The sequence below is a fragment of the Zea mays genome, chromosome 10 (assembly GCF_902167145.1).
Source record: "Zea mays cultivar B73 chromosome 10, Zm-B73-REFERENCE-NAM-5.0, whole genome shotgun sequence".
Classification (NCBI taxonomy): domain Eukaryota; kingdom Viridiplantae; phylum Streptophyta; class Magnoliopsida; order Poales; family Poaceae; genus Zea; species Zea mays.
The window spans coordinates 81,601,761-81,627,490 of NC_050105.1; the positions used below are offsets into that span (position 1 = coordinate 81,601,761).

Consider the following 25,730-nt stretch of genomic DNA (forward strand, 5'->3'; position numbering starts at 1 on the left):
GAATTGACTTAACTATAAACCCTCCCCAAGTTTAGCTAGTGTCCTCTCTCTCTCAGTATATATCTACTCTATATCTATATCCGTATATGTATATCTAGTTATCTACGACATCTTGTCTTGGCTACTACTGACCTTCACATGGAAAGCCATATACAGGAATCAGGATATACTTTTTGCACACTACCGAATCCAAACCTCCTATGACTACGATGTGTTTTTAATTCTGTAATGTAATCACTACATAATATCCTTAGCAATAAATACATGATAAAAAAAAAGGCACATTCGAGATTTCCTGTCCATCCATTATATAATTAATTGTCCGTACAAATCTCTATATATCTTCTAAAAGAAAATGAGCGTTCCTAACAGGTAAGAGCATCTCTAAGAGACTAGTTGAATGACTTGTCAAGCTAAATTTTAGTTATTTAACAACGAAAATAACTCTCCAACATACTAGCTTATCCAGCTTACCAAGTCATCCGATTCTTCAAATTAGCCTCCTCTCTAGCCAAATTTGGCTAGCCACTCCGGCCAGCCAAGCTAACTTAGCGTCATGCTGTGTTTTACTATTGCTACATCGACGCAACCGACCTTGTTACTAACTATATACACATACAACATAACCCACTACATAGTGTCGAGGTAACCAATCTATTGCTATCTTTGCACATTCGTAGCCAACTATATAATTTTTCCTATGTCATAAGTATTAGTCGGATTATTACATATACTGCTACATGGCAAAATGTACAGTACTCTGTTAAAGGTGCGGTAGGATGGTAGTGACCATGATTAAGTTTGTCCATAATACTCACTAGGCTAGCGCTAAACATGTCTTGGTGCATCATTTAATCCAAATCTCATTTTTATTCTGTAATTATTACCATTATCCTTAGCCATACAAACAAAAATGCGCCTTTTGAGATTTCACGGTCATTTATGTTTGGATTTGCAAATCCCTCCCCTCCTCCTTCGAAAGGAAAATGAACATCCCTAGGCAAGGGTATTTGTGTAAAAACAACATGTTGTCTTGTAACTAATTTAATTGTTACTAACTTTGCACACACATGGCCCTCTATATAGTTTTCTCCCCATGTGATAAGGATTGCTCGAGTTGTTCTAAGTCGATGTTCAACGTCAAACTATAACGGCAACGACATAGTGCGCATAAGATATATGGACGTTACTACGAGTCTACGATACGTACAACAAACGTATGTGCACGTGCAACCACCTTATATACCACAAACACATCAACTTATAATTCACCGAACTCCACAAGCGCATTTCTCCGAGGCGGTAACTAACACGCCTAATCTCGACCGTTGGATAGTCCACGGACGGTCGAAACACACACCCTTGCCTCTATCACTCTGCACAACAATTAATTCAAAATCCAGACCCCAACATATCATATATCTCTAGCCATAAAATAAAGAGATGACATACATTCATATTTGGTTTTGTCTCTTCTTTACACTTGCTTTTTTATCTCTCCTCTGCTCTCCGCCCCCTCTTTTTTTTAGCTTTTTTTTATAGCCCCTCAAAACCCCCACACACACCACGAGAGAGAGGCCACCAAAACCCACCTTGGCAACAAAGCAGACGAGCACGCAGGACGTCGTACGAGAGGGAGTCGGTAGAGCGCGGCGCGCACGCCACACAGCAGGAGAAGCGAGAACCAACCATCGCATGGCGATGGCGGCGGCGGCGGTGCTCGCTGCCGTCATGGCGGCCGCCGCCGCGCAGGCGGCAGAGGTGCGCTGGGAGGTGGCGTACCTCACCGTGGAGCCCCTCGGACGACCGCAGAAGGTTCGTACTTGTCGCTACCACCTCTGCCTCGACCCATCTCTCTCCTTCGTGTTCTCTGGCTGTCTGAAAGTTTTCGATTTAGACCACCGGGGAAAAAGTTTTTGGTTTGGAAATTTTTACGTGGGTTTTCTCTCTCTCTCTCTAGTTTCACCTCACTCATGGTCATGGGTTTGTAAGATCTTGATCCTACGGGGAAAATGATTTATCCTTTGTTTTATCTTCTTCGTGGTCGGATGGTCGCTTAATTCGTTTGCGGTTTCTTTGTCCTAAAAATGATTCGTAACGCTAGCTCGCGTTCCTCCGGAAATAAATCTGCCGTCGACGCTGCAATGATTCTTTTGTGGTCGTGATACGCGCGCGTGTTCTCCACTTCTTTGGAGAAATTTTATTTGATTCTGGCACATTTCTTGCACCGTGTGCTTGTTTAAAGATCACTCTTTTGTGAACCATTTCAAAGGCCAAAGACGCATAAGTTTTTTTTTCTTCTTCAAACAATCAATATGCATGAGATGCGTTTTCTTTTCTTTTGTTTTTCTTGTTCAGGTGATTGCGATAAACAACCAGTTCCCGGGTCCTCTGCTGAACGTGACGACGAACCAGAACGTGAGGGTGAACGTCCAGAACAACCTTGACGAGCCCCTCCTCATCACCTGGTACTTACTGTACTACTGATGATGCCTCTCTGATCATTTCATTTTTTTTATGCAGCAGATCTCTGGTGACTTCACATGAAGCAAACCTATTATTTTTTGGATTTTTTTTAATATTACACACATGCATTTTTCGTTTTACACCATTTTTTTTAAAAAAAATAACTTGACGAGTCAAATTACGCCAGTAGCCATATCTACGGTTTCCATTTGTAGATCTTAAGCCGCGCTTCCTAAATTAGGCGTAGAACGTGCCATATTATGCGTCGTGCATTTGAGGCATTTATGGGCTTAATTGATCATGTTCTTTCCTTCAGATTGGTTCAGGTGCATGCATCTGTGCTTGATTCTCGGCACCATATATAGCATTTACTTACATGCTACTAATAGTTCATACCAAAATGTTGTTTGCTCCAGTGACTCAAGATGCAGCAGTTTCTGTTTTCTTTCGATATATATCTGTGTTCTTCAACCACATCTGTACCAAATAAAAACCTGCACAACATTTTGTTCCCATTTTATGTCCTCAGGGGGTGTTTGGAATACCTCCAGGTACTAGCTCTGGTGTGGAGCTATAGTTTATAATATCAATTTAAATAGTTTTATAAATATTTTTAATGTAAATAATAAAGAAAATAATTTATCTAAATGTCTTTTAAAATCTTAGAACTTCATCTTCACTATTTTCTAGAGCACATAATGACATGCTCCACCAACTTCACTAATTTTTTTGAGCTGGAGCTGTCTTAAACATGACCTTAATAACTTCGCAGCAGATGTCAGTTAGACCATGCTTGGAAACATGGTTGAATGGTTAATATCTGAGGGGTTGCTTTTACAAATTCCATTTTTTAAAAAATTGACGCCAATTTTTATTCTCATCCTTTGGCAACCGAACTGGTTTGGTGTGCCCACCTCTCTCTCTTCCATGGGATATGGCAGGGACGGAATCCAGATGAGGATGAACTCGTGGCAGGACGGCGTCACGGGCACCAACTGCCCCATCCCTCCCGGATGGAACTGGACCTACGAGTTCCAGCTCAAGGACCAGATCGGCAGCTTCTTCTACTTCCCGTCGCTCGGCCTTCAGCGAGCTGCCGGCGGGTTCGGCCCCATCACCGTCAACAACCGCGCCACCGTGCCCGTCCCCTTCGACCAGCCTCATGGCGACATCACCCTGTTCATCGGGGACTGGTACACCAAGGGCCACGTTGTAAGAGCTTTTTTTTTTTGTGTCTGTCAATGCAAATCTAGCTAGATGGTTCATCCTTTTGTTTCAGATCGAGATAGATAGCCAGGGAAAAATATCGCGCTTTTCCCTTGATCTCAGTGAACTGGATTTCACTGAGAATGGAGTTGTTGCACATGTAGGAACTGAGGAACATGCTAGATGATGGTCAGGATCTAGGCGCACCAGATGCTATTCTAATCAATGGAAGGGCACCTTACAGATATGACAGTGCACTGGTTCCGGATGGCCTTCCCTACGAAATCGTTGGGGTTGAGCCAGGTCATATATGTTTTTTTTGTCAAACTTTTACTTGCAAATTTGCAGCTTACCAGTCGATCTTTATCTTTATCTGAATATCTGTAACAACAGGCGAAACATATCGCTTCCGCGTCCACAACGTTGGCGTCTCAACAAGCCTCAACTTCAGGATCCAGAACCACAACATGCGTCTGGTGGAGACCGAAGGGACCTACACCAACCAGCAGAACTACACCGACCTGGACATCCACGTGGGACAGTCCTACTCTTTCTTGGTGACCATGGATCAGAACGCGAGCACCGACTACTACATTGTGGCGAGCCCGAGGTTCGTAGGCAATCCTCGATGGCACGAAGTGGCTGGTGTGGCCGTCCTTCAGTACTCCAACTCCAAGGGTAGGGCTTCTGGCAGCCTCCCTGATGCTCCAGATGATCACTACGACAAGTACCACTCCATGAACCAGGCAAGGTCCATCAGGTACTGTGTTCACAGGAGTACAGCATTACTCTGTCCTTGGCATGGGAATTCACTTCTGATGTCCATTTAGCTTAGCTGATCCTTCTCCGGTATTTGAAGTTGTCCTTTGTGTTACTTACTGTATTTGACATGATGATATTCATATGTTCTCCATTCAAGATCCATTGGTATATTCTCGTTTCAGAATGAACACGAGCGCCGGCGCTGCCCGTCCAAACCCGCAGGGATCATTCCACTACGGATCGATCAACGTCACGCAGACCTTCGTCCTCAAGAACGAGCAGCCCCTGAGCATCGGCGGGAAGCGCCGGAGGACGATCAACAGGGTGTCCTACTCGCCTCCGGAGACGCCGCTGAGGCTGGCCGACCTCCACAACCTGACCGGAGTCTACGCAGCCGACTTCCCCGCGACGCCCAGCGACGACGACGCGCCGCCGAGGGTAGCTTCGTCCGCGCTCAACGCGTCCTACAAGGGGTTCCTGGAGATCGTGTTCCAGAACAACGACACCGACGTCCAGACCTACCATCTCGATGGCTACTCCTTCTTTGTTGTCGGGTACGTACGCGCTGGACCATCACAAATTCGACCAGTTGTTTGTAACCAATGTTTCATATCCAGCTCGTGAAGATCTGGAAAAGAACGCCAACCTCTCCCTGTGAGTTTCAGGATGGATTACGGCGAGTGGACACCGGACAGGAGGAGTGAGTACAACAAGTGGGATGCCATCTCTCGCTGCACGACTCAGGTATGAAACATTAGTTGTTCCATCGGTGAATTCTGAAGAGCACGGATCTCTGAATACCTGCAATGGTGGAAAAAAAACAGGTCTTCCCCGGGGGCTGGACGGCGGTCCTAGTCTCGCTCGACAACGTTGGTGTCTGGAATCTGCGCGCCGAAAGGCTGGATGACTGGTACAGAGGGCAGGAGGTCTATGTGAAGGTTGCCGATCCACTGGGCTACAACATCACCGAGATGGTCGTCCCGGACAATGCCCTCTACTGTGGTCTACTGAAGGAGAGGCAAAAGTATGTCTCCTCTCAGCTGATGCAGTGATACATCTTACTGTTCTTGACCTGCAGCAACTCACACTCTGCTCTGAAAAAACCTGCAGGCCACAGGTTCATGAGTCGAACAGCAAGTCGTCGGCGCAAGGCGATGCTGGATGGAGCAACCGACTCCTCGCAACCATGATCCTGGTCGTCGCAGCTGTGATCTTCAGTTGATCCTCTCTCTTTTTTTTTCTCCAAAGTTTTTTGGTAGATTTTTGCCTAGAGGAAATAGAACATTGAAACGTCTAGCCTACAAGTTCAGCATAGGGTAGTTCGTGGAGATAGGATCTGGCCGAGCTGTTTGATAGTGTAGGGCAGCTTGGAATGATGTCTGTGGAGAAGGCAAGAAACGTGATACTGGAATGAGATTTATCAGTTATCCGGTGCGTGTTTTTTTTCGAGCTTGGGAACACAACCGTAGAGAGGGAAAGAGATTATAGTCATGAGAGGACGAGGGAGAGACATCCATGCCAAGCAAGAAGAGCTCGGGTGGATTCAGAAGTTTTCAGCCTACAAACCCACAGGCAAGCATCTGCAATACACGCACGGAGGGTTACAGTTGAGGCCCTGTTCGTTTTTATCAAACCCATGGTGAACGAGAGAGATTGAATCCCTTACAAATTAAAATCCCCCTCAATCCCCATAGATTAGGCATGAAACGAACAAAGCCTAAGGCCTTTTTGATAAATAGGGATTGGAGTGTAAAGGGAAATTAGTTCATATTACACTTCAATACACCTTATACTACCTCAATCCACTACAATCCAAGATTACTCAAACAAGCCCTAAGGAGGGGAGGCTCCTGCCCTGCCTGAAGATATAGTTGTTACACCTCTTCCACAAGTGCCACTAGCAGAGCACAGCGAAGGTGGGGAAGTCATCCGAGACGATTGTAAGACCTCAAAATTCTATTTAGAGATTTAGTAAAAGTCTTCAAAAAAGATTTAGACTAGAATGTTCATCAATAGGGAGTTATCCTATCTTTGAAATTATTTCTCTAAAAATGACAAGAAGGTATTTTTTAGTGAGTGAATTACTCCTTTCATGGATTACACGTTCTAAAATATTGATAAATAAATAAATATTAATGTGAATGACATGCTGAATTTTTGTTTTGTGCACTTGAATGTGAGTTTGAAATATAAAACCAGATTTGAATTTGGATATTTAAACTAAAATAAGAACAGGAAATAAAAATAGGAAAAGGAAAAGAGTAAATCTATTAAGGCTTGTTTGGTTATTTTCAATCCATATTAATACGGATTGGGAGAGATTTTGACTTACCAGAGATTAAAACCCTCTCAATCCCACTCAATCTATATCAATCAGGTAGAACCGAACAAGCCCTTACTGGACCGTTTCCCCTGCCCTTGGTTCAGTAACCACGCTGCCAGCCCGACTACATGGGACCGTGCCGACATGTGGGTCCGTTCGCAGCCTCACATTCGTGCACAGGTCTGGGACGTTGTTCACTGACTGCGTGGGACCCACCAGTTAGACCGATCTCACTACTTTGTTAGAAGTCACACAAAGTTGGAGCGTAAATAGGTGCAAATACCAGTAGAAAGATGTAATCTTATTTGGAAGACGCTAAACACCTCTGGAGAAAGAGTAAACCATACTATGTCTGGGATTTGGAAGATTTGTTTGAGCAATGTTGACCAGCCATTCAGTTCACAAATTATCTGGAATTCAGCGAAATTTTACAGTCAGTAGCCTAAACATGACATTCATGTGTCCAATACATTCCAAAACAAGCTTCAGGAATGCTAACGATCAAAACTGTGGATTGGTTCACAGGTCACAGCAAAATGCTGCAATAGAAGTACATGTCATCTGCTTGCAATTCCTAGCATGTGGTTCAGGAGGTGGATATGAAGAGAATTATATGGTGCACATATTAAATCATGATTTAACATCCCTCGCTACTTTATACATTTTACAAAAAAAACACCTTTTGGGCAGGGTAGAAGTGACAGAGTGTAGTGATAGAGGATGTTGTTTGTAAAATATATAGAGCAATCTGTTGACACCTTTTCGGGCGCCAATCACTATAATGAGAACCGGTGGCGGTGCTCTCTGCATAGGCGCGGACGGTCCGCAACCTGGCGCAGGGCTCGGGTTCCCTGCCTGACGTGCTGCACGGTCCGCGTCCTGGGGTAGGACGGTCTGCGCGTGCGCAGGGGCGGCGGAGTTCACCGACGGTGCCTGAATCTCGCTCCCTGGAGGGACCCCGTCGGGAGGAGAGATCCTAGGTGTTGTCTAGGCTCGACAGGCCGACCTAGACTCCTCTGGTCGACGTAGAGTCGAGGAGAAGCAGAGAATTTAGGGATTAGAAGACTAAACTAGAACTACCTCCTAAGATAAAAACGAGAGATAAACTGATTATTGATTCGATTGTTGATGCTTAATCGGCAGTAATCCTCTATATTTATAGAGGAGGGGGGCTGGACCCGTTACGAACTGATCTCCCGGACTAATCACACGAATTTAGCTAACAACCGTAGCACAAAACTCGAAATCCTAATCGGCCGCGCGCGGACCGTCTGCCCGCTCATTTTGGTGCTCAACATATGCTCCCCTGCCTTTTGGTGGAGCTGAGCAAACCGAAAGCAACTAACTCGTTGTGTTCACATCGGTTTTCTTAAGCATCTTGCCACATACTAGGATGATACTGCTTGAGGAAATGGTCATTCAAAGCCTTGGGCAAATCTTTGCCTTGTAATGTTTGCAATAAATAGGCGTTACCAGATATTACCTGTGCTACTTTGTACGAACCTTCCCAGCTTGGCGACCACTTTCCAAACTTTTGGTCTTTGTTTCTAAGAGGCAAGATGGTCTTCCACACCAGGTCCCCTACCTGAAATGATTTAGCTTTGACCTTCTTATTGTAAGCATTGGCTACCATGATCTTGTCCTTTTCTATTTCTCCTAAGGCTACCACTCTTTTATCGGTCACTTCATCAATATTGTCATTCATCAAATTATAATAATCACTGACAGTTAAGTCATTTTGCTTGCCGATCCTGACAGCATTTAAACTTATCTCCACGGGTAAAACTGCTTCCTGCCCATAGACAAGCTCAAATGGAGAAACTTTAGTAGCACGGTGTTTAGATATTCTGTGAGCCCACAAAGTTTCGGACAAAATCTTATGCTAGTGCTTAGGATTATCAGATATCTTCTTTTTTATCAAGTTAATCAACGTTCTATTACTAGACTCGGTCTGTCCATTGGCCTGAGCATAATACGGAGATGAATTGAGCAACTTAATTCTATATAATTCAGCAAACTCACGTACCTCCTTTGACATAAAAGAATCCCCTTGATATGTAGTTAATGTTTGGGGAATGCCGAATCTATGAATAATATGTTCAGTTATGAACTCAATTACCTCCTTGTGTGTCATGTTCTTTAGAGCAATGACTTCAGTCCATTTGGTAAAGTAGTAAATGGCAACTAATACGAACCGATGCTCATTTGATGATGAAGGATAAATCTCTCCTATAAAGTCCAATCCCCATCCACTGAAAGGCCAAAGTTTAATGATAGGATGTAATTCGGCTGCGGGGACCAACTGTAGGTCGCCGAACTTCTGACATACCTGGCATCCTTTATAATATTTAAAATAATCAGCTATCATGTTGGGCCAATAGAATCCAGCTCTTCGCAATAGCCATTTCATCTTTGGAGCTGATTGGTGGGTGCCACAAATCCCCTCATGTACTTCGGCCATAGCTAATATAGCATCACTAGGGCCCAAGCATTTGAGCAGGATGTCATCAACCGTTCGGCGATAGAGTTCATTACTCATTAAAACATACTTGAAAGTTGTACGCCGAACATTCTTACTTGTTCTAACACTGGGATTTCTTAGGTAATCAATTATGGGGGTCCTCCATTCATCGGCTTTGTTATCAGCCGACTCTATCAGGAGAACTCCCCTAGCTACCACGGACGGTCCGGAGCCTGCACCCGAACGGTCCGCGACCTGGAGAACTGGCCTTGCATTGGTTATCAGATTTTTGGTAATGTGAAATTTTCCTTGCTTTATCCGATAACCTGATGCATCTTGTGCCAAATCGTTAGCTTTGTAATGCTGATTTCGTCAAAGAAATGAATTATGTCCCAACATTTTTCAAGGTAAAGAGTACCATTAAAATATTGATATTCTCCCAACACCTGTTGGATAACCAGTTGAGAATCACCAAATGCCTTCACATGTTTTACTCCCATACCACTTAAAAGCTCCAAGCCGAATAAAAAGGCCTCATATTCGGCTTGATTGTTAGTGCAATAAGCTTTCAATCGGCTAGAGAAATCGAAGGAAACATTACTGGTAAAACAAGCACAATGCCAATTCCTTGTCCTCCATTGCAAACCGATCCATCAAAATATAAAGTCCAGGGAGTAACAATGAGTAATGATATGTCTAGTTTATGAGTATCATCAATCCGATGTTCTACAATAAAATCTGCTACGACCTGGCCTTTCATAGATTTCAATGGTTCATAGGCCAAGTCATATTCTATGAGTGCATAAGCCCACTTACCAACCCTACCACTCATAATCGGGTTTTGCAACATGTATTTGATCACATCGGTTTGACTAGCAACGGTGCAATGACTAGATAGTAAATAACATCTATACTTGGTGCATGTATAAAATAGGCATAAACATAATTTCTCGATAAAAGTGTACCTTGTTTTAGCATCCACCAACCTCCGACTTATGTAGGTTACCACATGCTCCTTTCCTCCGGTTTCTTGCGTCAGAACAACTCCAATAACCTTATCTTTAGCTGCAATGTATAATCTAAACGGTACTTCTACCTGTGGTGCTTCTAACATAGGGGCCGAAGACAAATACTTTTTGATGAGATCAAACGTTTCCTGTTGTTCTGCCCCCAGGTGAATTCGGCATCATTTTTAAGCCGAAGGATAGTGAAAGGGAAATGTGTCCTTGGACCATTTCTATAATGTTTCGGTGATTAAATGCCCAACACGATTGATTAAGTTCTTATGTGCTAAACAAAGAGAGAAAAACAAATCATATTACAAGGTATGGTTCTAGACTTAGTACATTGTTTTTGAATACTAATGTGTTTGCATAAGTGCTAGAAACAGTGACAAAAGAAGGAGAAAAGAAATGGGAAAGAGTTGACTGTGTGCAGCCAACTCCAGCTCGGCCTGGCACACCGGACTGTCCAGTGGCGCACCGGACAGTATCCGGTGCCCCAGGCTGGCCGACGTTGAACCGGCTGCTCTCGGGAATCGACGGAGTTGTACGACTATAAATCACTGGACTGTCCGGTAGTGCACCAGACTGTCCGGTGAGTCATCCGCGACGAACTCGTCGGTCTCGGGAAATGAAAAAGGCGACGTGGCTAAAATTCACCGAACTGTCCGGTGAGCCAACTGCGCCAGCGGCCAACGGTCGTCCGCGTGATCAACACGCGACACGTGGCCAGCTCCAACGGTTGGCTGGGTGCACCGGACAGTGTCCGGTGCGCTAACCAGCCCCGATGAGCAAGGGTCGGATGCGCCCGATATGGAAGGAGATCGCGCACCGGACATGAACAGTGGTTGTCCGGTGGTGCACCGGACTGTCCGGTGCACCACTCGACAGAAGGCGGGAATCGCCTTCCAAGTTGGTCTCCAACGGCTCCTAGCTGCCTTGGGGCTATAAAAGAGACCCCTAGGCGCATAGAGGAAAACACCAAGCATTCTCTAAGCATACTAAGGCATCCAGACTCCGCTCCCACGCATTTGATTCGTTGTGTTAGTGATTTGAGCTCCATTCGAGTTGTGAACTCCCCGTGTTGTCCTTTGAGCTCAAGTCGTCACTTGTGTGCGTGGTTGTGCTGCGTATTTGAGTCTTGTGTGTGTTGCTCTCCTCCCTTACTTCTGTGTCTCTTTTGTGATCATCATTGTAAGGGCGAGAGGCTCCAAATTATGGAGATTCCTCGCAAACGGGAGAAAGACTATAAGGAAGAAAGTCGTGGTATTCAAGTTGATCATTGGATCGCTTAAAAGGGGTTGAGTGCAACCCTCGTCCATTGGGACGCCACAACGTGGAAGTAGGCAAGTGTTACTTGGCCGAACCATGGGATAAAAATCGCGTGTCTCGTGTGTTGCTTCTTGTGATTGTTTTGTTCGCACGAGCGTGTTCCGTAGCCACTTGATTTAACTAACACTTTAATAATCAAGTCCGTGGCTATTTAGTGTTTGATTTTACAGGATCACCTATTCACCCCCTCTAGGTGCTCTCAATTGGTATCATAGCCGTACTCTTCATTTAAGGGATTAACCGCCTGAAGAGATGGATCCTAAGGGAAAGGGGATGATGGCCAACGACAAGGAGAAGGAGTCCCTCTTCAACGAGCCAAGAGATGACAAGCCCACTGAATCAGGCTCGAGTCACAAAAAGTGGGACGGAAGAAGAAGAGACGCATCAAGAAGATCATCTACTACGACAGTGATGCATCTTCTTCTTCACCAAGGGACAACGACGATGACTTCTCGTCCAAGAAAAAGATAGTTAATCAAAACTATTCTTTTGATTACTTTCGCATTCCCTATAATTCAATTGCGCATCTACTTTCAATTCCCCTCGAAAAACCTCCACACTTTGATGGAGAGGACTATTCATTTTGGAGTCATAAAATGTGTAGTCATTTATTTTCTCTCCATCCTAGCATATGGGAAATTGTAGAAAATGGGATGCATTTCAATAGCACTGATAATCCTGTGATCATTAATGAACAAATTCATAAGAATACCCAAGCCACTACTGTCTTGCTACCTTCACTTTGCAGGGATGAATATAATAAAGTGAGTGGCTTGGACAACGCTAAGCAAATCTGGGACACCCTCAAGATATCTCATGAGGAAAACGACGCCGCTATGATCACAAAGATGGAACTGGTGGAAGACGAGCTGGGGAGGTTCGTGATGATCAGCGGAGAGGAGCCAACTCAGACCTACAATAGGCTCAAGACTCTGGTCAATAAGATCCGAAGCTATGGAAGCACAAGATGGACGGATCATGATGTCGTCTGATTCATGCTAAGGTCATTCACTGTAATTGACCCCCATCTTGTCAATCTTATTCGTGAAAACCCCAGGTACACCAAGATGACGCCCGAGGAGATTCTTGGAAAATTTGTGAGCAGGCGCATGATGGTGAAGGAGGCGCGATACGCAGACGATGCGCTCAATGGTCCACTACCCATCTACGAGCCACAGCCCGTTGCTCTCAAAGCAACGAACAGTAGGGATACACTACCGAGCAAGGTAGCACAAGTGGAGGCTGCCGGGCTCAATGAGGACAAAATGGCGCTCATCATCAAGCGCTTCAAAACAGCCTTGAAAGGACGCAAGGAATACCCCAATAAGAATAAAACAAGGGGAAAGCGCTCCTGCTTCAAATGCGGTAAGACTGGTCATTTCATAGCACAGTGCCCCGATAATGATAATGACCAGGAACAAAAAAAGCACGGGAAGAGGGAGAAGAACAAGAACTACAAGAAGGCGAAGGGCGAGGTGCACCTTGGAAAGGAATGAGATTCTAACGGCTCTTCATCCGACTCCGACGATGAAGGATTGGCTGCCTCGGCCTTCGACAAGTCTTCGCTCTTCCCCAACGAACGCCATACTTGCCTCATGACTAAGGAAAAAAATGTACGTATTCGAGATTCCCCTAAGTACTCTTCTTCTAGTGATGAGGATTCTTCCGATGATGAAGTAGAGTACACAGACTTGTTTAAAGGACTAGATAGAGCAAAGGTAGACAAAATTAATGAATTAATTGATGCTCTAAATGAAAAGGATAGATTGCTAGAAAAGCAAGAGGATATATTATATGAGGAACATGACAAGTTTGTTAGTGTTCAAAAATCTCTTGCTTTAGAAATTAAGAGAAATGAAATGCTATCTTCTGAGTTATCTATTTACCATGAATCTGTCTTTAGTTTAAAACATGACAAGTTTGTTAGTGTTCAAAAAACTCTTGCTTTAGAAATTAAGAGAAATGAAATGCTATCTTCTGAGTTATCTATTTACCATGAACCTGTGTCTAGTTTAAAGAAGTTAAATGATGAATTAAAAGTTAATCTAGAGGAACTTAACAAAACTAGTTCATGTGTAGAGCATGTTGTTATTTGTAATAGATGTAAGGATTTTGATGTTGATGCCTGTGATGAACATCTTGCTTCTATTACTAAATTAAATAATGAGGTGGCAAGTCTTAATGCCCAACTTAAGACTTGCAAGGTTGATTTTGATAAATTGAAATTTGCTAGTGTGGGGGCCTTCGTCTTCCGAAGGTCCTCAAAAACATGATTTAACAATGTTTCCCAAGTGTAATATATATACAGTTACCTTTGGACTCGGAATAAAACTGTACACGATATGGAAAGCATGGTCGAGACGAAGGTTGATGCAGTTCCGAAGCTACGTGCAAGGGAGCTTCGGTTCAACGGCAGAAAGAGGAACCGACTTAAAGGGGAAAAGACTATCTAGTCCTCGATGGATTGTACTTAAGTCAATAGTAAACATAAAGGGCATGAATGTAATTTTACACAGGCTGCATCCTGTTGAAAGGGAAATGTGCCTTTGGGCCATTTCTAAGTATTTTGGTGATTGAGTGCCAACACAAGTGCTTTTGTGTTGATCTATGCAATATGGTGGACAAAGTGCAAATCATGTCAAAAGGTATGTTTCTAAACTTAGTACATTGTTTTATGGACTAATGTATTGTGTCTAAGTGCTGGAAACAGGAAAGATTGAATTGGAAATGAGATGGCTCTGTTCAACCAAAGTCAGCTCGGTCTGGGTGCACCGGACTGTCCGGTGGTGCACCGGATAGTGTCCGGTGGTGCCAGGCTGGCTCAGGCGAACTTGCTGCTCTCGGGAAGAAATAAATGGCGTACGGCTATATTTCACCGGACTGTCCGGTGTGCACCGGACAGTGTCCGGTGAGCCAACGGTCGCCGGGCCAACGGTCGGCCGCTTAATCCGGGCGCGACGCGTGGCCGAGCCAATGGCTAGAAGGAGGCACCGGACTGTCCGGTGTGCACCGGACAGTGTCCGGTGTGCCAACGGCTCCAAGGCTGCCAACGGCCGGCTTCGCCAAACAAGGAAGGAAATCCGCATCGGACAGTGTCCGGTGGTGCACCGGACTGTCCGGTGCGCCAGGCGACAGAAGGCAAGAATTGCCTTCCCTGATTGCTCTCAACGGCTCCTAGCTACCTTGGGGCTATAAAAGGGACCCCTAGGCGCATGGAGGAGTACACCAAGCATTCCTTGAGCACTCACACTCCATTCTTGCGCACTTGTTCGACATTCTAGTGATTTGAGCTCCGTTCTAGTGTGCTAGTCTTTTGAGCTTTAGTCTGGGTCTTGTGTGTGCGTATTTGCTGTGATCTTTGTGTCTTGTGTGAATTGCTAATCCCTCCGTTACTCCGTGCTTCCTTGTGAACATCTTTGTAAGGGCGAGAGACTCCAAATTGTGGAGATTCCTCGCGAACGGGATATAGAAGAGAAAAGCAAACACCGTGGTATTCAAGTAGGTCTTTGGACCGCTTGAGAGGGGTTGATTGCAACCCTCGTCCGTTGGGACGCCACAACGTGGAAGTAGGCAAGTGTTGTACTTGGCCGAACCACGGGATAAACCACTGTGTCTACCTGTGTTGATTCTCTTGTGGTTATTGTGTTTTCGCTAAGACTCTTCTCTAGCCACTTGGCAATACTGTGCTAACGCTTAACCAAGTTTTTGTGGCATTAAGCTTAAGTTTTACAGGATCACCTATTCACCCCCCTCTAGGTGCTCTCAATTGGTATCAGAGCCGTTCTCTTCAAGAAAGGGACTAACCGCCCGAAGAGATGGATCCTAAGGACAAGGAGAAGGAGTCATTCGTCAATGAGCCCAAGGATGACAAGCCTACCGACTCGGGCTCGGGCCACAAACGCAAAGATGGGAAGAAGAAGAAGACAAGACGCATCAAGGAGATCGTCTACTACGATGACAACGATGAGTCCACTTCCTCCCAAAAGGACAACGACGACAACGACTACGAGAGAAGCAAACCGTTTAATTCGAACTTTTCTTTTGACTACTCTCGTATTCCGCAAAGTACAAATGCTCATTTGCTCTCCATTCCACTTGGCAAACCTCCTCACTTTGATGGAGAGGACTACGGATTTTGGAGTCACAAAATGCGTAGTCACCTGTTCTCTCTCCATCCGAGCATATGGGAGATTGTGGAAAGTGGAATGAAATTTGATAGCTCGGATAGTCCTATGTTTATCAATGAATAGATTCATAGAAATGCACAAGCTACTACTGTGTTGTTAGCCTCTTTGTGCAGGGACGAGTATCATAAGATGAGCGGCTTGGACAATTCCAAGCAGATCTGGGACACGCTCAGGATCTCACATGAGGGGAACGACGTCACCTTACTCACCAAAATGGAGTCGGTGGAGGGCGAGCTTGGAAGATTCGCAATGATCAGGGGAGAGGAGCCAACCCAAACATACAACCGGCTCAAGACCCTCATCAACAAGATAAGGAGCTACGGAAGCACACGATGGACGGACCACGACGTCGTTCGTCTAATGCTAAGGTCCTTTACTGTACTTGATCCACATTTGGTGAACAATATCCGTGAAAATCCTAGGTACACCAAGATGTCGCCCGAAGAAGTTCTTGGGAAATTTGTAAGCGGGCGAATGATGATCAAGGAGGCGAGATATGTCGACGACGCGTTGAACGGTCCAATTCATGAGCCTCAACCCATTGCTCTCAAGGCAACGAGGAGCAAGGAGACGCTACCTAGCAAGGTGGCACAAGTTGAGGCGGCTGGACTCAATGATGAAGAGATGGCCCTCATCATCAAGCGCTTCAAGACGACGCTAAAGGGTCGCAAGGGGCAGCCAAGCAAGACCAAGACAAAGGGGAAGCGTTCATGCTTCAAATGTGGTAAGGTTGGTCATTTTATTGCTAATTGTCCCGACAATGATAGTGACCAGGAACAAGGGAACAAGAGGGAGAAGAAGAAGAACTATAAGAAGGCAAAAGGCGAGGCACATCTTGGCAAGGAGTGGGACTCGGATTGTTCGTCGTCCGACTCCGACAACGAAGGACTCGCCGCCACTGCCTTCAACAAGTCATCCCTCTTCCCCAACGAGCATCACACTTGCCTCATGGCAAGGGAAAAGAAGGTAAGCACTCGTAACACTAGTACTTATGCTTCTTCAAGTGAGGATGAGTCTAGTGATGATGATGAAATAGATTATTCTTGTTTATTCAAGGGTCTAGATAGAACCAAGGTGGATAAAATAAATGAATTGATTGATGCTTTGAATGATAAGAATAGATTGCTAGAAAAGCAAGAGGATCTCTTATATGATGAACATGATAAATTTGTAGAAGCTCAAAAATCCCTTGCTTTAGAAATAAAGAGGAATGAAATGCTTTCTGGTGAATTGTCTACATGCCATGACTCTATTTCTAGTTTAAAAAGCATAAACGATGACTTGAATGCTAAGTTAGAAATAGCTAATAAATCAACATCTTGTGTAGAACATGTTGTGGTTTGCACTAGGTGTAAAATTTTTAATGTTGATGCTTGTAGTGAACACCTAGTTTCAATTTCTAAATTGAATGATGAAGTGGCTAGTCTTAATGTCCAACTTAAGACTAGCAAAAGCGAATTTGATAAGTTAAAATTTGCAAGGGATGCCTACACAATTGGTAGACACCCCTCAATTAAGGATGGACTTGGTTTCAAGAGAGAAGCCAAGAACTTAACAAGCCATAAGGCTCCTATCCCCGCCAAGGAGAAAGGGAAGGCCCCTATGGCTAGTAGTGCTAAAAAGAACCATGCTTTTATGTATCATGATAGGAGACATGCTAGAAATGCAAATAGAAGTTATGGTGCTTTTAATTCACATGTTTATGATTCATATGCTATGTTTGCTTCTAGTTCTTCCTATATGCATGGTAGAAATGTAGCTAGGATAAATGCTAGTAATCACATGCCTAGGAGAAATGGTGTTAATGTTCCTAGGAAAATTAATGAACCTTCTACAATATATCATGCTTGCAATGCTTTATTTGCCATTTGTAGAAAGAATAGGAAGGTAATTGCTAGGAAATTAGGGGCAAGATGCAAGGGAGATAAAACTTGCATTTGGGTCCCTAAAACCATTGTGACTAACCTTGTAGGACCCAACAAGAGTTGGGTACCTAAAACCCAAGTACAACGGCAGCACTGACCCAGCATAGTACATCATGAGCTATCAGGTCGCCGTTGCATCATCCGGAGGGGACAATGCCACGATGGCCAAGTCATTCATCATCGCCCTCGAAGGCCCGGCCCTCACCTGGTACACCAGGTTGTCCCCGCTGTCCATCGACTCCTGGAGAAGTCTCCGGGACAAATTCCTGCTCAATTTTCAAGGGTACCGCTCAGACACCGACGCCTTGGCTGAACTTTCACTCTGCAAGCAGCTAGAAAGAGAGACTCTGCGGGAGTACTACCGCAAGTTTCTGACCCTCAAGTCACAACTGCCTTCGGTTGATGACCAAATCGCCATCCACTACGCCATCAGTGGCCTTCGGGTCGGCGTCCTTTATAGCCACTGCATCAGAGATCTGCCCAGGAACCTCTAGGAGCTGTATCAGCTATTTGAAAAATACGCTAGATCCGAAGACCTCCACCAGCGCAAAGTCGAGTCTCAGAGGAAACCTAAAGACCCTCCGCAGTCCAGCCGTACGTGGACGAGGCCTTCGCAGGCAGACTCCGGTCGGGACGGCCGCAATCAGCAGTAGGTACACAACATCGCCAACCAGCACCCCGCTGGCGAGGCCCCTCGCCGCCAGGAGTATCCCCCAGGGCCGCGGAAACGGAACTCGTGGTCGGGGACGGGGACGTGCACAGCAGCCGCACAGATTTTACTGCTTGTTCCACGGCGAAGACTGCGTGCACCCTACAAGAGATTGCCCAGAGACGAAGGCCACCAGAGACAGGATGGCATGGGCGCAACCCGCCGACAACCCTAGAGTTGTCGCGCACACATATCAACAACCCCCTCAGCCATACATCCACGGCCCCGCTCCGCATCCACCGCACCACGCATACCAACACCACCAGGAGGTACAAATCGTACCTCCCCCACCCCCACCTCCACACCCGCAACAGCAAAACATCCACCACCCCAACCACCCCCAAGCCGCAAAGCAAGAAGACTTCGCCGATCAGCCGTATCATGGAGTCATTCACATGATCACTGGGGGGTCCAGCGTCGACTTCGACACGAAGCGACAGAAGAGGGACCATTACCGCAGCATCAACCACGTCGCCATCACCGGTCCAGTCGTGCAGACGAAGTGGTCCCATGTGCCATTTACCTTCGACGCCCAAGACGTCGATCTGCGTAGCACACCCCACATCGACGCCATGGTTATCAACTGCAGCGTGGCAGGCTGGGACCTGCACAAAGTCTTAGTCGACAATGGCAGCCAGGCGAATATCATTTTCCTCCATGCCTTCAACCGCATGGGCATAAGCCACAGCCTGCTCAAGCCTTCAGACAACCCACTGTATGGCTTCGGCGGCAAGGGCACCTTTCTTGTCGGCAAAATAGAGTTACCTCTCTCCTTCGGTGTAGCACCCAATGCACGAAGTGAGCAAGTCATGTTCGACATCGTCGACATGGTGTACCCGTACAACGCCATAATGTGTCGGGGCTCCATCAACAAGTTGAGGCAGCCATTCACGGACTTTACCTGTGCATGAAGATCCCAGGTCCGCAAGGCGCCATCACAATCTACGGCAACCAGCAGGCTGCGCGTAACATAGAAAGAGACTTCATTCCCGGACAAAGAAACGTACACTGCCTCACGACCCAGCGCGAGGTCCCCGAGTCTGCCAGCCCAACCGCCAAAGAACATGACAAAGCACAGCTGCAGAGCAACGATGGGACCAAGACTGTTCCCCTCGACCAGGCAACGCCCAAGCAGATGGTCACCATCAGCGAAGACCTCACTTCACAGGACGAGGAAAGACTCCTCTGCTGTCTGTCCAAGAATAAAGACGTCTTCGCCTGGTCCGCCCTCGACCTGGTCGGAGTCAGTCGCTCCATCATCGAGCACAGCTTGGGAATCAACCCTTCGGTCAGGTCAAAGAAACAGCGGTTGTGTAAGATGTCTGATGAGAAGACAGAAGCCGCCAAGGCCGAGGTACATTGCCTGCTTGAGGCCAAATTTATCGAGCCAATTGCCTACCCTACATGGCTCGCCAACGTAGTAATGGTGCAGAAGAAGAGCGGCAAATGGCGGATGTGCATCGATTTCACCAGTCTTAACAAGGCCTGCCCCAAGGACAACTTCCCGCTGCCTCGGATCGACAAAATCGTCGATAGTGCGGCCGGGTGTGAAGTCATGTCACTCCTTGATTGCTTCTCCGGCTACCATCAAATATATATGAAGGAGGAAGACAAGGCAAGCACCAGTTTCATAACACCCTTCGGCACGTATTGCTTCATCAGAATGCCGAAGGGACTTAAGAACGTCGGGTCCACTTTCTCTCGGCTCACCAAAACAGTGCTCGAGGGCCAAGTCGGCAGAAACATCTTTACGTATGTGGACGACATCGTCGTCGCCAGCAGAAGCAAGGAAGACCATCTGACTGACCTCGCCGAAACGTTTGCGAACATGCGGGACGCACATCTTCGCCTAAACCCCGAAAAGTGTCTCTTCGGCGTTCGCCAGGGGAAAATATTGGGCTACTTGGTGTCACACCGCGGCATTGAAGCCAATCCAACTAAAATCCAGGCCATCATCAACATGACGCCCCCACAGTCAACCAGAGACGTCCAACGACTGACAGGCAGATTGGCCGCCCTCAACAGATTCATCTCCAAATCCGCAGAGCGAAGCCTCCCTTTCCTCAAAACACTCCGCGGCACAAAAGACTTCGCATGGGGACCAGAGCAGGCGGCGGCCTTCGCTTCATTGAAGCAGTACCTGTCAGAATTGGCGATTCTTACAAGCCCCGACCCCTCGCTACCCTTGTTGCTCTACGTCGCGGCTTCGCCGCATGCGGTCAGCGCAGCACTGGTTCAAGAGCAGAACAGAGGGGGCACGATCAGGCAATGTCCAGTTTATTACGTCTCCGAAGTACTCACGACATCAAAATGCAATATGACAGAACTGGAAAAAATCGCCTACGCAGTTGTTATGGCCTCGCGCAAGTTGCGCCACTATTTTGAAGCATTCAAGGTCTGGGTCATATCAGATAGGGGACTCGACGAATTGTTTAGAAACCCGGAGGCATCAGTCCGGATTGCCAAATGGGCAGCCGAACTCTCCGGCTACCACATCACATTCGAGCCCAGGATAGCCATCAAGTCACAAGTCCTGGCAGACTTCGTCGTCGATTGGACTGGGCCAATAACACAGCCGGACCCATCCGCAGAGAAGGTGTGGACAATCCATTGCGACGGCGCATGGTGCCATGCGGGGGCAGGCGCCGCTGCAGTCATTACTTCACCCACAGGTGTCAAGCACAGATACGCAGCACGCCTCAGCTTTGCTTTCTAGTCTGACAGATGCACCAACAATATAGCAGAATACGAAGCTGTCATCCTCGGCCTTCGCAAGCTCAGGGCACTCGGCGTCACCACCTACATCATCAGAACATATTCCAAGGTAGTCGCCGGCCAAGTCGAGAAAGACTACGCAGCGAAAGACCCCGCACTTATGCAGTACCTCGCGTCTATCCGCAGTCTCGAAAGACAATTCAAAGGGTTTACCTTGCAGTATGTGGACCGCGCCAAGAATGAGGAGGCTGACGCATTGGCCAAGGCAGCCGCTAGAGGCGAGGCCCTGCCCTCCGACGTATTCTACCATGTCATTGGCACGCCAGCCGTCCGCAGCCCAGAGGGGCTCCAAATAACCAATGACAGCGAGGGCCACCGCATAGTCAACCTCATCATGACCGAAGACTGGCGGGCACCAATAACCCTGTTCCTGCAAGGGTACTATCATCCAACCGATATCAATGAGGCCAAGCGCCTCAAACATCAAAGTCGTGACTTTGCACTATTTGAAGGACAGCTCTATAAGAAGGGGGTCAGTCAACCCATCCTTAAATGTGTCACCGAGACCGAAGGCGTCCAAATCCTGCGCGAAGTCCACAGCGGAACTTGCGGCTCTCACGCAGGGCCTAGGGCCCTAGCCGCAAAGGTGATCCATCAAGGTTTCTACTGGCCCGCCATGATCTGCGCCGCTAATCGGGTCACAAGGTCCTGCGAAGCCTGTCAGAAGTTTTCTCCACGCTCGGGAAGCCCTTCGCAATTCACAAAGTTAATCGCCCACACGTGGCCCCTTCAACGCTGGGGCCTGGACATTGTTGGGCCCCTACCCACGGCCCAGGGGAACCTCAAGTTCACCTTCGTCGCCGTCGAGTATTTTACCAAGTGGATCGAGGCGAGGGCTGTATCCACGATAACATCGAAGACTGCCCAGAAATTCTTCTAGCAAAACATTGTTTGCCGCTTCGGAGTCCCATCCGAGCTCACAGTTGACAATGGCAAGCAATTTGACAGCCAAGATTTCAAGGATTTATGCTTCTCCATTGGCACCAAGCTCGCCTTTGCCTCAGTGTACCACCCGCAATCCAACGGAATCGTGGAGCGTGCCAATGGTAAAATTTTCACAGCCATCAAGAAAATGCTCCTCGACGACAAGAAAGGCAAATGGGCCGACCTGTTACCTGAAGCGGTCTGGGCGCTCAACACGACTGAGTGCAGGGCGACTGGGTTCACCCCTTTCCGCCTTCTATATGGATCGGAGGCCATGACCCCACAAGAAATAAAACATGGGTCACCACGGACAGTCACGTCAGCCGTCCCCGACGTAGACGAGCCTACGTCGAAGGACCTCATCGACGGAGACCGCGTCTTTGCCCTATAGGCTCTAAACAAATACCAAGCTCAAACAAAAGCATGGCGCGACCACACAGTCATCCCGAGGGAATTCAGCGAAGGAGACCTCGTACTCGTCCGGACAGCTCGGACAGAGGCCCGGGGCAAGCTAGAGCCAAAGTGGGAGGGCCCTTTCATCATCAAGACGAAGGCGTCCCCCAGCGCGTACAGGCTCACAACGCCATCCGGCGAAGACTTAGAGCATTCTTGGAACATTGATAATCTCCGCAAATTTTTTGTTTGACTCATCAGGGCCAGCTCGCCCTTGTAATTCGCAAAACAGCTTTATTCCGGCCCGCACTCTTTTCCTCCCGTGGGGTGAGGTTTTTAATGAGGCGGAGCCATGTAATATAGACGCAAAAAATCCCCCGCAAAAATTACGTCGAAAAAAGACCGCATCGACGGTCTTTGGCATTCGACCACAACGAAGTCACTGCGAGGGGCAGCGCTAGCCACCCTCGCGTGCGACACTCCGCGCAAAAGTCACCTAAGGGTGCAGTCGGACTAGCACAACAAGTGCGCAAAATCGAAGTCTACTCCAAAAGACTATTCGTGCAAAAGTCGCCTAAGGGTGCAGCCGGACTAGCACAACAAGTGCGCAAAACCGAGGTCTCCCTCATAAATCCGAGCAGAAGTCGCCCAAGGGTGCAGCCGGACTAGCACAACAAGTGCGCAAAATCGAAGTCTACTCCAAAAGACTATCCGTGCAAAAGTCGCCTAAGGGTGCAGCCGGACTAGCACAACAAGTGCGCAAAACCGAGGTCTTCCTCATAAATCCGAGCAAAAGTCGCCCAAGGGTGCAGCCGGACTAGCACAACAAGTGCGCAAAATCGAAGTCTACCCCAAAAGACTATCCGTGCAAAAGTCGCCGAACGGTGCAGCCGGACTAGCACAACAAGCGCTCAGAATCAATGTTAAGCGCGCTAGACCTAGCACACAAGTCCCCTACGGGCACGGCCGTATCAGCGAAGGTACACAACCTCATCATACAAATCACGGTTACATACGTACAGCGAGGGCATCACACCTTACATTGGTTTAGCCTTCTGGATGATACCCATCTCCCTATAGTTAAACAGCATTATCCTCAGCTCCTCACCCTCAAAAAGACTTCGCAATTCCCCCTCACCTACACTCGCCCCAACCGGCGAGGACAACAATTCCCGCTTGCCAGCCCTATCCACACGAAGACGACCACCCTCCACCTCACTCACTCTACGCTTCGCCACCGCCCTTCGCCGCCTACGCCCAGCACTCGAACCGGGAAAAACTCCAGCAGCCGTCACACGCGGAGAAGCCTCCGCCGCAGCCACATCCAAGGCTGCAAAATAATCCAAGTCCTCATCCGAAGACTCTTCCGTCCACACAACCGAACTCCCAGAATCATCAGACTCAAAAAACTTAGACACAGAATCATCTGATTCATTTCCAGCGGCCACGGTCGAAACCGCCACAAAATTAGCAGTATCAGTAGCGGTTGCGTGCGCAGGCCCAAAATCCTGAACCTGCGCAGCAACCAAGGTTCAGTAACATAGACAAAATTTACTAACTCCCCCACACCCACTAAGCCACCTGCGAAGGCCCGGCCGCCGCCACGGGATCCTCTGCCGCCAGCTCCTCCACAGCCTTCGGGGGGTCCTCCACCATCGGCGCAGGGGCCGGCAAGGAGCCTTCACCGGACGCAGCAGACACAGGTGCGGCGGAGGAGCCCTCACCGGCTTCCGAGGGCAGTGCTGGGTCGACCTCAGCCTCGGGCAGCACCGGGTTGACCTCAGCCTCGGGCCGCGCGCCGTTCAGGTCTCCAAAGTCTTCGACATCCTCGGCACGCGCCATCTGCAGCAATAGCACACACACTCAGCAAACCCACACGTACCCACATTCAACAACACAGTACAAAAAGACAAACTTTACCTGCTCTCTCGCCCGGTCAGACCGCTCCCTAACCGCCTCCCGACCATGAGGACACCACATCCGATCGAAGAGCGCCGCCGCGGAATCCTTTACCACAGGGTCTTCGACCTTAAAAATTTCGCGCCCAAAGTTTTCATCTGACTGGTCGAAGACCTCATAGTGTTTGCACCCCTCGCGGGACAACGCATTCATCGCCCCCTCGCATGTGACGAGGGAGGCGTAGGACATGAAGCCCTGCACAATAGTTGGGAGCACCAGCAGCTCCTCCTGCAACCATTCAAGGAAGCGGAGGCTGGCCTCGCGGTCGAGCACATCAAAATCTGTGGTCCGCGCACCCAGATCGCGGTACGCCTCCGCGAGCTGCGCGTGCGTCCGCACGACTTCTGAGCGCACCGAGGTCTCGGCCTTGTCCACGCGACTGCGCAGGGCGTTGAACCTCGCCTCCCATTCCTCGGCGCGTTGGCTGGCGAGGCTACCCTTCGCCAGCGCTACCTTAGCCTCCGCTTGCGCAGTCTGCGCTTCAGCGACGACCTGGTTAGCCTCCCTCCTCTCCTCCGCCAGTCGGCGTCGGAGGTCAGTCTTCTCGGCCTCCAGCGTGGCCACCTTCTCCACCAGCCTGCGGCTCTTGCTCTCCGCAGCCGACTTATCCCGGACAGCATCCGCGTGCTGCGCCCGGAGATTCTCGACTTCGGCGGCGACGTCCGCAGTTAGGACGCCCGACGCAACACGGTCGGCGAAGTCGGGCGCCTGGCAAAAACACAAGTCAGACCATAAGACACAAACGCATGAACCAAGACGCAGCAAACATCGAAGTCCAGCGCAAATTACTTGCTTCAGCTGCTGCGTCAGCTGTTGTGACAACTGCTGAGACACTTCCTTCAGCCGCTGGGACATGGTGCCTGCCACGTCCCTAGCGGCAGCGGCCGTCAGAATCTCGCCGCTCGCGCAAAAGGTGGCCCACGGGTCCTGCGTGGCCCCCTTCGCCTTTACCACCGCCGATGGCGAGGTGGCAGCCACCGAAGGCGGGACGACAACCAGTTGTCCCTCGCCCGACCCTGCAACACGTCTCCGGTCAGAGAGTAAAAAAACTTACCAACCAGGTAATCATCAACACTGATATTCGTGCCGAAGTCAGCAACACGCTTCCCCGGCGGGGGCAGTTTCGCGGGCGAAGGCCCGCCCAGGGGAGGCTTGGTTGCCTTCTCGCCCGTCGACGCTTTGCTGCCCCCGGGCGCAGCCGTCTTCGCAGCCGGCACCAGCTTGCCACTGCCGGAGGCTGCAACCTTCGCGGTTCCCCGTGCCCGCTTCGCCTCGCGCACGGGATCGACCATCCTGACGACCGCCCG

At 48.2% G+C, this 25,730-nt stretch overlaps 1 protein-coding gene across 2 annotated transcripts; it reads left to right on the forward strand.

Annotated features, from left to right (window-relative positions):
- Positions 1-1,580: 1,580 nt before the first annotated feature.
- LOC100285611 (uncharacterized) lies at positions 1,581-5,893 on the forward strand. Of its 2 annotated transcripts, NM_001158502.2 has the most exons (9): positions 1,581-1,815; positions 2,359-2,468; positions 3,408-3,678; positions 3,837-3,975; positions 4,066-4,432; positions 4,617-4,988; positions 5,100-5,178; positions 5,259-5,458; positions 5,545-5,893. In NM_001158502.2, the coding sequence occupies exons 1-9, from the start codon at positions 1,696-1,698 to the stop codon at positions 5,654-5,656; spliced, it is 1,770 nt and encodes a 589-aa protein (NP_001151974.2). In that variant the 5' UTR covers positions 1,581-1,695; the 3' UTR covers positions 5,657-5,893. The 2 variants fall into 2 exon arrangements, 1 of the variants encoding a protein (NP_001151974.2); NR_182205.1 differs by having other exon boundaries at positions 3,837-4,432.
- Positions 5,894-25,730: the final 19,837 nt, after the last annotated feature.